The 12,224-nt window shown below is 43.5% G+C and overlaps 2 protein-coding genes across 2 annotated transcripts; both read left to right on the forward strand.

Moving 5' to 3' along the window:
• Nucleotides 1-286: 286 nt before the first annotated feature.
• LOC146613921 (uncharacterized) lies at nucleotides 287-5,259 on the forward strand. Its single transcript, XM_085378658.1, has 4 exons — nucleotides 287-552; nucleotides 807-946; nucleotides 1,126-1,207; nucleotides 4,250-5,259. Exons 1-4 carry the CDS (start codon nucleotides 309-311, stop codon nucleotides 5,179-5,181), a joined length of 1,398 nt encoding a protein of 465 aa, XP_085234784.1. The 5' UTR covers nucleotides 287-308; the 3' UTR covers nucleotides 5,182-5,259.
• Nucleotides 5,260-8,426: 3,167 nt separating this feature from the next.
• Nucleotides 8,427-11,829, forward strand: LOC146613922 (E3 ubiquitin/ISG15 ligase TRIM25-like). Its single transcript, XM_085378486.1, has 8 exons — nucleotides 8,427-8,486; nucleotides 8,658-8,917; nucleotides 9,039-9,356; nucleotides 9,647-9,739; nucleotides 9,828-9,900; nucleotides 9,990-10,079; nucleotides 10,433-10,489; nucleotides 11,194-11,829. The coding sequence occupies exons 2-8, from the start codon at nucleotides 8,660-8,662 to the stop codon at nucleotides 11,724-11,726; spliced, it is 1,422 nt and encodes a 473-aa protein (XP_085234612.1). The 5' UTR covers nucleotides 8,427-8,486; nucleotides 8,658-8,659; the 3' UTR covers nucleotides 11,727-11,829.
• The last annotated feature ends 395 nt before the right edge of the window (nucleotides 11,830-12,224 follow it).

The raw sequence follows: 12,224 nt of genomic DNA on the forward strand, positions 1-12,224 counted from the left end.
CTACTTTGTATTCCTACATAGTAGTGTGTAAACAATTGGGAAAAACTAACATAGATTATAGAAGTAGGGCTTCGACAGTAACCACGCTAATCCACAAGGTGGCGGTAATGCACCTTAAAGGTCTTTGCCGGCTGCCAATTAGCAAACTGAAAGAAGAGGAAGGCCATTCCTTTGGCCACTCCTCCCCCACTAGTAGACACACCTCTTCCCTCTGCAAACCATGTGGCTATACGGTTGGTAAATAAATACTTCTTCTAAATTTTAACTTCCTTTACGGTGTGAACTTCTGCACGGCAGGAACAGGCAGCATGTCGACGGTGGTCGTGAGCCTCCAGGCGCAGGTGGAGTCGGTGCTAGGCTCGCTGGTTAAAGCGGCCTCGGTGGAGTTAATCAAACTGTTCGAGAGCAGATACCGAGCATCCGAGGTGGACCTGGGCCGCGGTGAGGACGGGAAGGGAAGTGAAACCTCGGATGTTTTATCGAGCGGGGACACAAAACGGAGCATCGGAGTGCAAGTGGGCGACAGCGCGGAGGAGCCGTCGCTGCTTCATGGTTCGTGTTTCTGAGGCTTTAAACGTCGTTACTTCCTGTTTGTGTTCACAGCTCTGCTGCAGCTCCTGGTACACGAGTGGGGCTTTTAGCTCCAGTAAAAAAATAAATAAAAACATGTTTGAAAGTTATTCCAACAGAGTTCTGTGACGTCGATAAAGAAATAGTTTGATGCATGTTTGCATATCACCAAGCAATCTTGCACGAAGCTGAAGTGTAGTTGCCAGCGTTAACCCTCCCCCTCCTCTACTCCGTAGGGCTCACTTTTGTCTCGGATAGCGATTATGTGAGGGAGTGCAAGGAGGTGGTGATGGAGGGTTGCCTCATTCCGCCAGAAATCCTCTTGGCTGAAGATAATGGGCCTGCTGACCCCGAGTGGTCATCCCTGAAGGATCCGGTCAGTAAGAATTTACAGGGGCTGTAAATCACCTGTGGAATGAAGAACAGGCACTTTATGAAGCCTGGTCTGCTTTTCTCTGTTGCCCGTTTTTTATTACTGCGATGCTTCAGGTGCGGTATGCATTGCACTAGTCATGATGCATGCATGCAAATGTGTCTTGTTCCTTCTTTGGTCAGGTTGTGGATACGGTGGAGTTGAGCGTCCTTGGAGCAGAGTCTCCATCTGACTGTGGTGCTCAGACAGAAGTTGATTTGCATGGTAAGAACTTTGTGTTATGCTGACACAGTGGAAGCATGAACACATTATGCATGCTAGACACACACCATGCATACTACATACTACGTCAGCGTACAATTGATCTGGTTGCATAATTCATTTGTTTTGTTTTGCTTTTTGTTGTTTTCTTTTATCTTGAAAAGGGGCAAGGTACATGAGGCTAGCATCTGAATGTGCGAGGACCCGAAAATTCTGTAAAATAATTCATAAATAATTGATGCAAAGTAGAATGGGCAGTATTCTGATCTACCCTGTGCACAGTTCTGTTTGGAAATGATCCATTCATCATAAGCAATAGGATTAAGTTATTAAAGTTATTTTTTGTAACTTCTTTCATATTCCCTCCACACATCATAGCAACTCTCCCATGCATAATAGGAGAGTTGCTTTGATGCTACTTTCCAATGGACAGTGCCTGCAGGTACATATACACACATACCAGATACAGTGGGGCAAAAAAGTATTTAGTCAGCCACCGATTGTGCAAGTTCCCCCACTTAAAATGATGACAGAGGTCAGTAATTTGCACCAGAGGTACACTTCAACTGTGAGAGACAGAATGTGAAAAAAAAATCCATGAATTCACATGGTAGGATTTGTAAAGAATTTATTCGTAAATTAGGGTGGAAAATAAGTATTTGGTCACCTCAAACAAGGAAAATCTCTGGCTCTCACAGACCTGTAACGTCTTCTGTAAGAAGCTTTTCTGTCCCCCACTCGTTACCTGTATGAATGGCACCTGTTTGAACTCATCATCTGTATAAAAGACACCTGTCCACAGCCTCAAACAGTCAGACTCCAAACTCCGCCATGGCCAAGACCAAAGAGCTTTCGAAGGACACCAGGAAAAGTATTGTAGACCTGCACCAGACTGGGAAGAGTGAATCTACAATAGGCAAGCAGCTTGGTGTGAAAAAATCAACTGTGGGAGCAATCATCAGAAAATGGAAGACATACAAGACCACTGATAACCTCCCTCGATCTGGGGCTCCACGCAAGATCTCATCCCGTGGGGTCAAAATGATCATGAGAACGGTGAGCAAAGATCCCAGAACCACACGGGGGGACCTGGTGAATGACCTGCAGAGAGCTGGGACCAAAGTAACAAAGGTCACCATCAGTAACACACTACAACGGCAGGGAATCAAATCCCGCAGTGCCAGACGTGTTCCGCTGCTGAAGCCAGTGCATGTCCAGGCCCGTCTGAAGTTTGCCAGAGAGCACATGGATGATACAGCAGAGGATTGGGAGAATGTCATGTGGTCAGATGAAACCAAAGTAGAACTTTTTGGTATAAACTCAACTCGTCGTGTTTGGAGGAAGAAGAATACTGAGTTGCATCCCAAGAACACCATACCTACTGTGAAGCATGGGGGTGGAAACATCATGCTATGGGGCTGTTTTTCTGCCAAGGGGACAGGACGACTGATCCGTGTTAAGGACAGAATGAATGGGGCCATGTATCGTGAGATTTTGAGCCAAAACCTGCTTCCATCAGTGAGAACTTTGAAGATGAAACGAGGCTGGGTCTTCCAACATGACAATGATCCAAAACACACCGCCCGGGCAACAAAGGAGTGGCTCCGTAAGAAGCATTTGAAAGTCCTGGAGTGGCCTAGCCAGTCTCCAGACCTCAACCCCATAGAAAATCTGTGGCGGGAGTTGAAAGTCTGTGTTGCTCGGCGACAGCCCCAAAACATCACTGCTCTCGAGAAGATCTGCATGGAGGAATGGGCCAAAATACCAGCTACTGTGTGTGCAAACCTGGTAAAGACCTATAGTAAACGTTTGACCTCTGTTATTGCCAACAAAGGTTATGTTACAAAGTATTGAGTTGTATTTTTGTTATTGACCAAATACTTATTTTCCACCCTGATTTACGAATAAATTCTTTACAAATCCTACCATGTGGATTCATGGATTTTTTTTTTTTCACATTCTGTCTCTCACAGTTGAAGTGTACCTCTGGTGCAAATTACTGACCTCTGTCATCATTTTAGGTGGGGGAACTTGCACAATCGGTGGCTGACTAAATACTTTTTTGCCCCACTGTAAATACTATGACGAGTACCTGGATTTCTGTCTGATGTTAAGTGTCATCAGTAAAGCTGTGGCTTTTTGCTCCCTCAGACCAGTAAACCACAACATTGAGAAACCTGTGTGTTCCTCTATGATGCAGGATGTGTATCGCACGCAAGTTGTAATGCGGCATTATTCTTGCAAATATCGATTTTTAGCATCACGCGATAGTTTAATAATGTGGTGGAGCAAGTAGGCTTAGGCTAAATGCTTTTTTTATACACAGAGTAGCAATACAAAAGTTTGACTCAATTTTATTTATACAGCGCCAAATCACAACAACAGTCTCCTCAAGGTGCTTTATATTGTAAGGTAGACCCTACAGTAATACAACAGTGTATCATGAGAGTGTGCTGTGCTAACACTTGGAAACACTTTGTTGTGTTGCTGCCGTGTCGTGCTAACAGCAGCGATACTTGACCATTTCACTTCACAGCTACATGAATTAGCAAGAACACTAGCTCCGCTCGTCACTCACGGCACTCTGTCACCTGTCTTTAATAATTACCGTGGTTAAAGATTGTTAAATTTCAGAACGTTGTGCTTCCATCATTACACTCCCATGAAGCACATCGTGCACTCACTCATGTGGTGCAAGAATTCGGACGGGGTAGAGCTGCAAAGTTTGAGTGCCAGTGTCACGCTGTTGCATTTTGTGAGCATTTTTACATTTTATGGTTTCAAATAATGTCAAATTCTTCAGTTGTGGGGATTATTTAACATACATACAAACATACAAAAACAAGGTGAGGACACGTGTAATGACAGTGTTTTAAATACCGTATCTGCCCCTGTTATTTGATGGCTCCTCTTCTATTATTTTGCATGCATAGCATCCACTGAGAGACAGAGACATTTTGTAAGAGAGTGAAGGGGTTTGGGAAGCTTCATGAAAGGATGGTGAAAATGTTCAGTGTCATTAAAGATGTATGTGATCTGTTTCAGTCTCCACAGAGACGTCAGCTGATCAGAAGCTTCTTGTAATTCAGCCTGACACGAACAACTCTGCTTCTGGGGAGAAGGTGAAGTTTGTTTGCCCGCTGATCCTTAAGCTGGAGTCTCCAACACCCAAAGTTGATCAATCGGAGAAGCCTGCTCAAGCCGAGCCTCAGCAGGCCAGTGTCAGCACAGCTAAAGGCACTGCCTACAGTCCATCCCCATCTGATGGCGCTGCGACTCCTGCACACACTGGAGTGTGGGAGTGGGTCCACGCTCAGAAGGAAGCAAAGAACCATCTCCAGATGAAATTGAAACTCACATCTCCAGATCCAAAGCTGCTGCGTCCCTGCGCAGTGCAGCTGGTAAATGTTCTCACGTTGCCTGAATCAGACATTCAGGGCGACGCTGCCAAAGCTCACAGCGTTGACCTCAAAAACGGTTGGCCTGTGCCAAAAGATCTCCGCCGTCATCAAGGTCTTCACACTGGCCATCGCCTGTGCTGCTTCACCAGATGCGCAAATGACATATGGCGCCTCCAAACGGTCATCAGTCGCTCCCGAGATGGATACTCTTGCAGCATCTGCGGGAAAACATTCAGCCGGAGGAAGATCCTCCGGCGGCACAAGCGCTTCCACACCGGAGAAAAGCCGTACTCGTGTTCTGCGTGCTCTAAAACGTTCGCCCTGCGAAAGAGTCTCCGCCGCCACTCGAGGTTCCACACGGGGGAGAGGCCGCACACCTGCACGCAGTGCGGTAAAAGCTTTCGGCTGCGAGACAACCTAAAAGCGCACTTGAGGTTTCACTCCGGAGAGAAGCCTTTCAGCTGTGCCACGTGCGGCAAGACGTTCAGGATCATGAGGAATCTAGAGAAGCACAAAGTGAACCACTGTGAGCTCTTCGTTCCTTCATTCAGAACGATCGCCGGCTTAAAGCTGTAGGAACAGCTGTGAGCAGCCACACGGATGTCTACCTCACACTGAAGACACTATAAACAGAAGCTGTCCCGAGAAACTTAAAGAAGAGAAGTGAAAGTCATAAGATTGCTTATGTTGATTGTTTATTTGGAGTTGTCCTAAAATAACTGGGGTTGTAATTGGATCTTAGGAGCTTGAGAAAAGAAGGCAGCTGGACTTCTTTAGGTTTGGAAAGACGTTTCGCATCCAAGAAGATGTCCCGGGTATTGACACCATAGTCGCTGACGTGGGACATTAAGGGTGAAACCACCTCCCAGGGCCAATAACCCCAATATGGTTTACCTGAGGCTCTCCACCTTCTTGTTTTTGAAACCAAAGCATCTTTCTAAACTTAAAGAAGTTCAGCTGCCTTCTTTTTTTTTCTTCTGTCCCACCTCCTATGACGACCAATGACCTGAATGACTGCCATTTTTTGGGGGGGAGTTGTACTACAAAAATTTTTTTTGGGGGGGGGGGGGGGTTCTGCTGTAATTTGTGTGTTTAGTTCATGCCATAGTTTTTGTGATTGTGGGTTATTAATGGGGCTGCAAGACTGCGACTACTACACATGTTTTGGCATTAAACCTCCTGAGAAACGCACAATCAAATTGCAGGGAAACCCACCCGCCACTGCACAGTTAACCAGCTTACAAATGCTCTGGTGCTCCTTGGAGATGGAGATGTTATAAATGTCTTGAAACACAGCATTAATGGGTAGACCTGAGATATCTGGTGGTTGTCTGTATTGGAAAGCCTACGGTTCTCCACCTCTCAACATTTCACGTTAAATGATGTGCTTTTATACACTCTTATCTTTTATAGATTTGTTTTTCAAGTCTTTGTTTTTGTTTTAATTAACACTTATGTCACTTATTACTGACTCTTTGACTTTGTAGCACGTTACGATTATTCGCCGTCTGTAGATGTCTTGCTCTCCATGACCTGTATGTTTCATGGTGACTTTATAAGTTAAAACGTAACAAATATGCTCTCGTCTTCATTTAAGGGACGGGGTTTTTTTTTTTTTTTTTAACTACATGTGCATTGAATAACATCTTGTTTTCAGTGTTTTTAATAACTTTTTCTGATGAACATTTGTCTCTTGTATCAATAAAAAAAAATTTTTTTAAAGTTTATTTTGTGTGTGAAGATCAAAGCATTCAAACCAATGTAAATACAAAATGCAGCTTTTAATGCTGATTTCATTTATTATTGGGAAAGGCGGCTATTTAAACCCACTTTATGAAAAACTAATTGCCCCATAAACCTAATAACTAGTTGTTCCACTCTGGGCAGCAAGAACTGCAATCAAGCCTTTGTGATAGCAGGCAATGAGGTTTTTAGATGGCAGTGAAGGAACTCTTGTTTGTATAATTAATTTAATTCAGCCACATTGGAGGAGTTTTGAGTATGAAGAGCCTGCAAACTGATGCTTTTTAATATTTGGGTCATTCAGAGGTGGACTTGCTAGGGGCGATCGTGGCTCAAAAGTTGGGAGTTCGCGTTGTAATCGGAAGGTTGCCAGTTCAAGCCCCAGCTTGGACAGTCGGTCGTTGTGTCCTTGGGCAAGACACTTCACCCGTTGCCTACTGGTGGTGGTCAGTGGTGCCAGTGTCCAGGAGCCTCGCCTCTGTCAGTGCCCCCCAGGGTGGCTGTGGCTACAATGTAGCTGCCATCACCAATGTGTGAATGACAGGTTGTGTAAAGCGCTTTGGGGTCTTTAGGGACTAGAAAAGCGCTATACAAATACAGGCCATTTTTTTTGTTGATGTGTTTTCCTGGTAGAGAGCAGAATTTATTGTTCCATTAATTACAGCAAAGCAGCCCCAGACCGTCACACTACCACCACCATGTTTGGTATGATGTTATCTTTATGATGTCCTGTGCTGGTTTTATGCTAGATGTAAAGGGACTTAAACCTTCCAAAAACTCTTGTCAGTCCACAGAATTTTTTGCTGTTGACAGATGTAAGACGATACTTTGTGTTCTTTTCAGTCAGCAGTGGTTTTCTCCTTGGAGCTCTCCAATGGATGCCATTTTTGCCTTGTCTGTTTCTTATTATTGCATCGTGATCACTGACCTGCACTGATACTGTAATTCTCTCATCACCCACAATCAGTCATGACACATGGTCGCCCCTCCCTGAGCCTGGATCTGCTGGAGGTTTCTTCCTGTTAAATTCAAGTTTTTCTTTCCCACTGTTGCCAAGTGCCTGCTCATAGGGTTGTTTTTTTATTTATTTATTGTTGAGGTCTCTATTATCTGAGGGTCTTACAATATAAAGTGCCTTAAGGTGACCTGTGATTTGGCAGTACATAAATAGAATAGAATGGAGCTCAATGAAAGTGAGGTTTGCAGTTCTTTTTGTGTTTTTTGTGACCACCTGGAAAAGTCATTGATGTGTTTTTGGAGTAATTTTGGAGTCCAAGTTTTCTCCATTTGTGGATGTCTCTCACCCTGATTCACTGGAGTCCCAAAGCATTAGAAACCGCTTTGTAACCCTTTCCAGACTTATTGTCACTGAGTTGGCTTCTCAGAAAAAAAAAAAAAAAATAAGAAGTGTGAAATTTCTTTTTCCACCGCATCTTATCTCAGTTATAAGACACTTTTCGGTCGCAGGGTTATTACTCGGAGAGGTTATCTGCGTGTTTAACCGGCATGTTCTCTACAGAGTTCCTCTGAAAACAACTGAAGTTTTCCTGACAGCGGAGGACAAGCGCTGACATGAAAACTGGACGAGCAGAACAAAGTGGAGGAAGGACATGGCTTTCAAAGAGAGCACCAGGACCCTGTCCTTCAGTATTATATACTCCCTTTTATTAATCAGTTAGAGATAACGTGAAATTACCGATGACCACTATTTGAGTTCATTCAGAGGGTTTAGTTAGTAAAATGTACCATTTTCTTTATTTTCTTGTTCGTGCTTTTTTTCTAAGTGTCGGTAATTAACTGAGTCAGCACAACTGACTGACGCTTTTAGTTTGACTGGGTTGATTATCTGAAAAGTGTAAAAACACAATGGTAAGTTAGGGATAAGTACGCACAGTACCTGGAAATCTTTGACTGACAGTTTAAAATCTAGCACCGACATTAACAGAGTGTGACTCGGTATTTTAAAAAATAAGGCTACGTTGACGCAACCGGAAACACGTAACGAATAGTCCACGTAAGCCCCGCCCACCAGGAAGTATGAAACATAACACTGAGGTGCTTTCACTTTTAGCAATGTATGTAGCGAAGACAGAAAACGAATAATCCCGACAAGCCTCCGACACCTTTTGGATAACGAGGTAGGCATTAAATCTTCGAGTGCCTTCATGCTGAGGTTGATGGTTTATTCAAAGCAAACTCAACAGGAAGTGTTTAGACCCACAGTAGTGTGACGCTGGAAAAAGTTTGCATGTCACGCCTTCCTTCTTGCTCTTTCCACGCTCGCTGTCACTCGTATTTTTTATTTTCAGAGATGGAAGATGCAGAGGAAAGCCGGATGGAGGAGATGCTCATGTGTCCAGTGTGCCAGGACATATTCAAGGATCCTCGGCAGCTGCCCTGTGGACACAGCATGTGTATGACATGCCTGGAAGGCCTGATGGATCACTCCTCAGACGTCCCATTCAAGTGTCCAGACTGCAGGGCGCATTTTGGTCAGGTTGTTACTGTGCAGAAGAGCTACGCGCTGGCCAGCATCGCAGAGGACTTCAGGCTGAGCAGGAGGACCAGGGTGCCCACTAGATGCACTTTTTAGAATCTCAAATCTGTTTGGCAGTCTTAAAAAGTGTAAACAACTCTGCGGGACTGCAATACATCATTCTTCATGTCAATATCTGACATTTTCTCCCCAGGAAAAGCAGACAAAATGTGTGTACTGCGACTACTGCCCAGAGAAAAACATCTTGGCTGTCAAGACATGTACAAAGTGTGAGGTGTCGCTGTGCAAAGAGCACGTCAAGGACCACCAGAAGCTGCCAGTGTTCACTGGGCACCCTCTGGTGGGACCGCTGAGCGACCTCGCAGAGAGGAGGTGCCCACAGCATGAGGATGAGGTGCTGAGGTACTACTGCAAGTCATCCAGACGCTACATCTGCAGCATTTGCACACTGGAGGGCAAGCAGCTTAACGTGGCCACTGAGACCTCCACTGTCCTACGGAGACAACTTACCGTGAGTTTAATAACCATCTTGGACTCAATGTTGCACAATCAGGTTATCTTGATTCATTCATTGACCTCTTAAAATCCACCTGGTCACGGGCAACCAGTCTAGGGTTAGGGGTAGGATCATTTCAGCTGTACTGCTAAAATGAATGTATGAGACTAACAACTTCATATCTGCAAATATATCTGTTTAATATGTGAGTAAAACAAAATGAAAATCTGAATCGCAGCCTAAGACTGATTGCTATTTATAGATGTTAAGGCAATTTAAGGTAATATTGTGTGTGCATTTGACAGGAATACATGGACCAGCACTTTAAAACGCTCATGGATCAAATCACAGAATCCAGCAACACTGTAAGAAAACTGCAAGAAGACATTCATCATAACGTGAGTCCTGTTTCCTGACATCTTAATATCTCATTTCAAGGTGTTTACAGTTTGTTCCTGTGGCTAATGTCCTTTTCTTTGAACCCAGAAACAGAAAATGAACTCCATCAACGGTGTCACCATAGTCCTGCTCTTACTCTGGTTCATAGTTCTCTATTACGGTAATAGAACCCCGAGCCCCTTGTTCTTGTGTTTCTTTTGTGTCTATGTGTAAACTCACTCACGTCTGCCTTTTCTTTCTTTCAACCAGCCTACAACTTCTCTGTGGAGAACCAGACGCTGACAGAAGCGCTGGACGAGCAACAGAACCGCGTGCATGACATCTATTCCACGATCGCAGGTAAGGAGGGTTCAAGTGTCCATTTCACTGATGGAGTTATGCAGTGCAAATCTTTCTTTGTCAGCCCTGCATTGTTTGCTGGGTGCTAATCTAGACGCTACCCCTGCTTCCAGTCTTTATACTAAGCCAGGCTAACGTTCTTCTGAGTCTTTTTTATGTATCACACAGCAGCTTTCATATCCATCTCCTGGCAAGATAGTGAATACCGTATTTCTTAAAGTCAAAATGTTCATGTCTGTGTGGTAATGCAGGGCTGAACAAACCTTTTATCTGCTTTTTTGTAAACTATAATTACTAAACTCTAATTCTGTTCCACTCAGAAGTCTGAATAACATTTATGTATCCCTCCATAGAAAGTTTGGTTTATCATTCCATGAAAAGCTACAGACCTAAAGAAACAGAAGATCAAGGTAGGACTGGCATGAGGTTATTTTTTTTGGTAGCATTTGCGTGTGTGTGATTCTGTCTGTTAAGCTTGATAGCTTGAAAAGTTTTGAATGAATTCTGGTAAAGCTTTGCAGGGGTGTACAATTTGTTTGGCTTACATCCATCAAGGTTTTCAGGGTCAACTGATTTAATGGATGAAAACTGACAAAACGTGTTATAACTTAGAAACTGTTTTAAAATGTGGTGTGTATTCTCAAGATATATAAAGTACCATATAATGATTTAAAGTCATTCAATTCAGTTTCACTTATATGGTGCAAAATCACAACACCTGTCACATTTGACCTCTGACCTCACTTTTACATTTGCACTGTATTGCTTGTGTTGAGACAACTGTGAGTGTGGCAGAATTAGGAGAAACAAGAATATTGAGATTGAGTGATTGAAAGTAAGACTGCAACATTTATTGAACGGAAAACAAGATTGAGAATTAGGAAAAGCGCAGGTAGGTCATCTGGTGACCTCCTAATGGTTAGCTACGGTAGCTTTAGCTACAAAGCTAAGGTAATTGCTTTAAAGTCTTAATAGACTTTGATTTTGTCTTATTTGTTCTGTAAAGTGTTTTGAAAGGCACTTCTAAATAAAATGTATTATTATTATTTTAAAACTGGGGTAGCAACAAAACACTGTATGTAAATGTACTTATAGTCGTGTGTCTGTTTGTCAGGAGCTCTCATGTTGGACCTCAACACTGTCAATCACGTTCTTGGAGTGTCTGCTGATCTCAAAACAGCTGAGAGAGTGAACGCAAAGCTGGATTATCCCAACAGTAACAGCCGTTTCGATGAAGCCCCGCAGGTCCTCTCCTCCCAGTGCTTCTCCTCTGGTGTCCATGTCTGGGAGGTGGAGGCTGAGGGGCACTGGGACATTGCTGTATCCTACAAGAGCATCCAACGAAAGTGCAAGGAAACCAGCGCCTTCGGAAACAACACAGAGTCCTGGAGTCTTGTGCACAAAGGCAAAGGGAACCTGTTTGCCTGCCATAACAAAACCAAAACTCCTGTATCTCGTGCCTTGCAGAGCAGCCGAATAGCAGTGGTGGTTAATTTCGAGGAGGGCAGCATCTCATTCAGTGCTGTAGATTCCACCGTCACACAGCTGCATGAATTCAAGGCTGAACTGAGTCAGCCAGTGTGTCTGGGTTTGGGGCTTCATCACGTGGATCCACCCAGCCGAGTGTCCATTGTCAAAGCTTCCTGAATAATACCGCACACTGTCCCAACATTCAGACAACACTGTGTGCACACTGCCTCAAGTTCAGTGGCCTGAACCAAAGAGAAGATGCTTCAAAGCCAAATCACACCTCAGGAATTTATTTTTATATTGTGAAGCTTTATATGACATGCAAAGTGTGTTAAATACTTGATTTTCTGGTTGTAGATACTTATTTTTAATATAAATCTTCTTACAAGTCTTGAATAGCTTCCAGATATACAAATTGTAAGAATTTTAACATCTGACAATTCATCGTGCCACTTTTGCAACAAATATGCACCTTAACCCCGTCAGTTTTATTTAAGTACTGGATTATCGCTATATTTAAAAATACACTAAATTAAAGCAAAAATAGCTGCAAGAATATGATTTAAAACCTTTGAACTGATTACTTGTAAAATGCAGTTTGATCCATATCTGAGAGATATATGGGAACCAGAATAGATGACTTCTGAGACAACTGCAAGAAATCCATAAGTTTCG

This window comes from Diplotaxodon limnothrissa, linkage group LG18 (genome assembly GCF_057381915.1).
Source record: "Diplotaxodon limnothrissa isolate DT_005_m linkage group LG18, D_limnothrissa_male_GT1.1, whole genome shotgun sequence".
NCBI lineage: Eukaryota > Metazoa > Chordata > Actinopteri > Cichliformes > Cichlidae > Diplotaxodon > Diplotaxodon limnothrissa.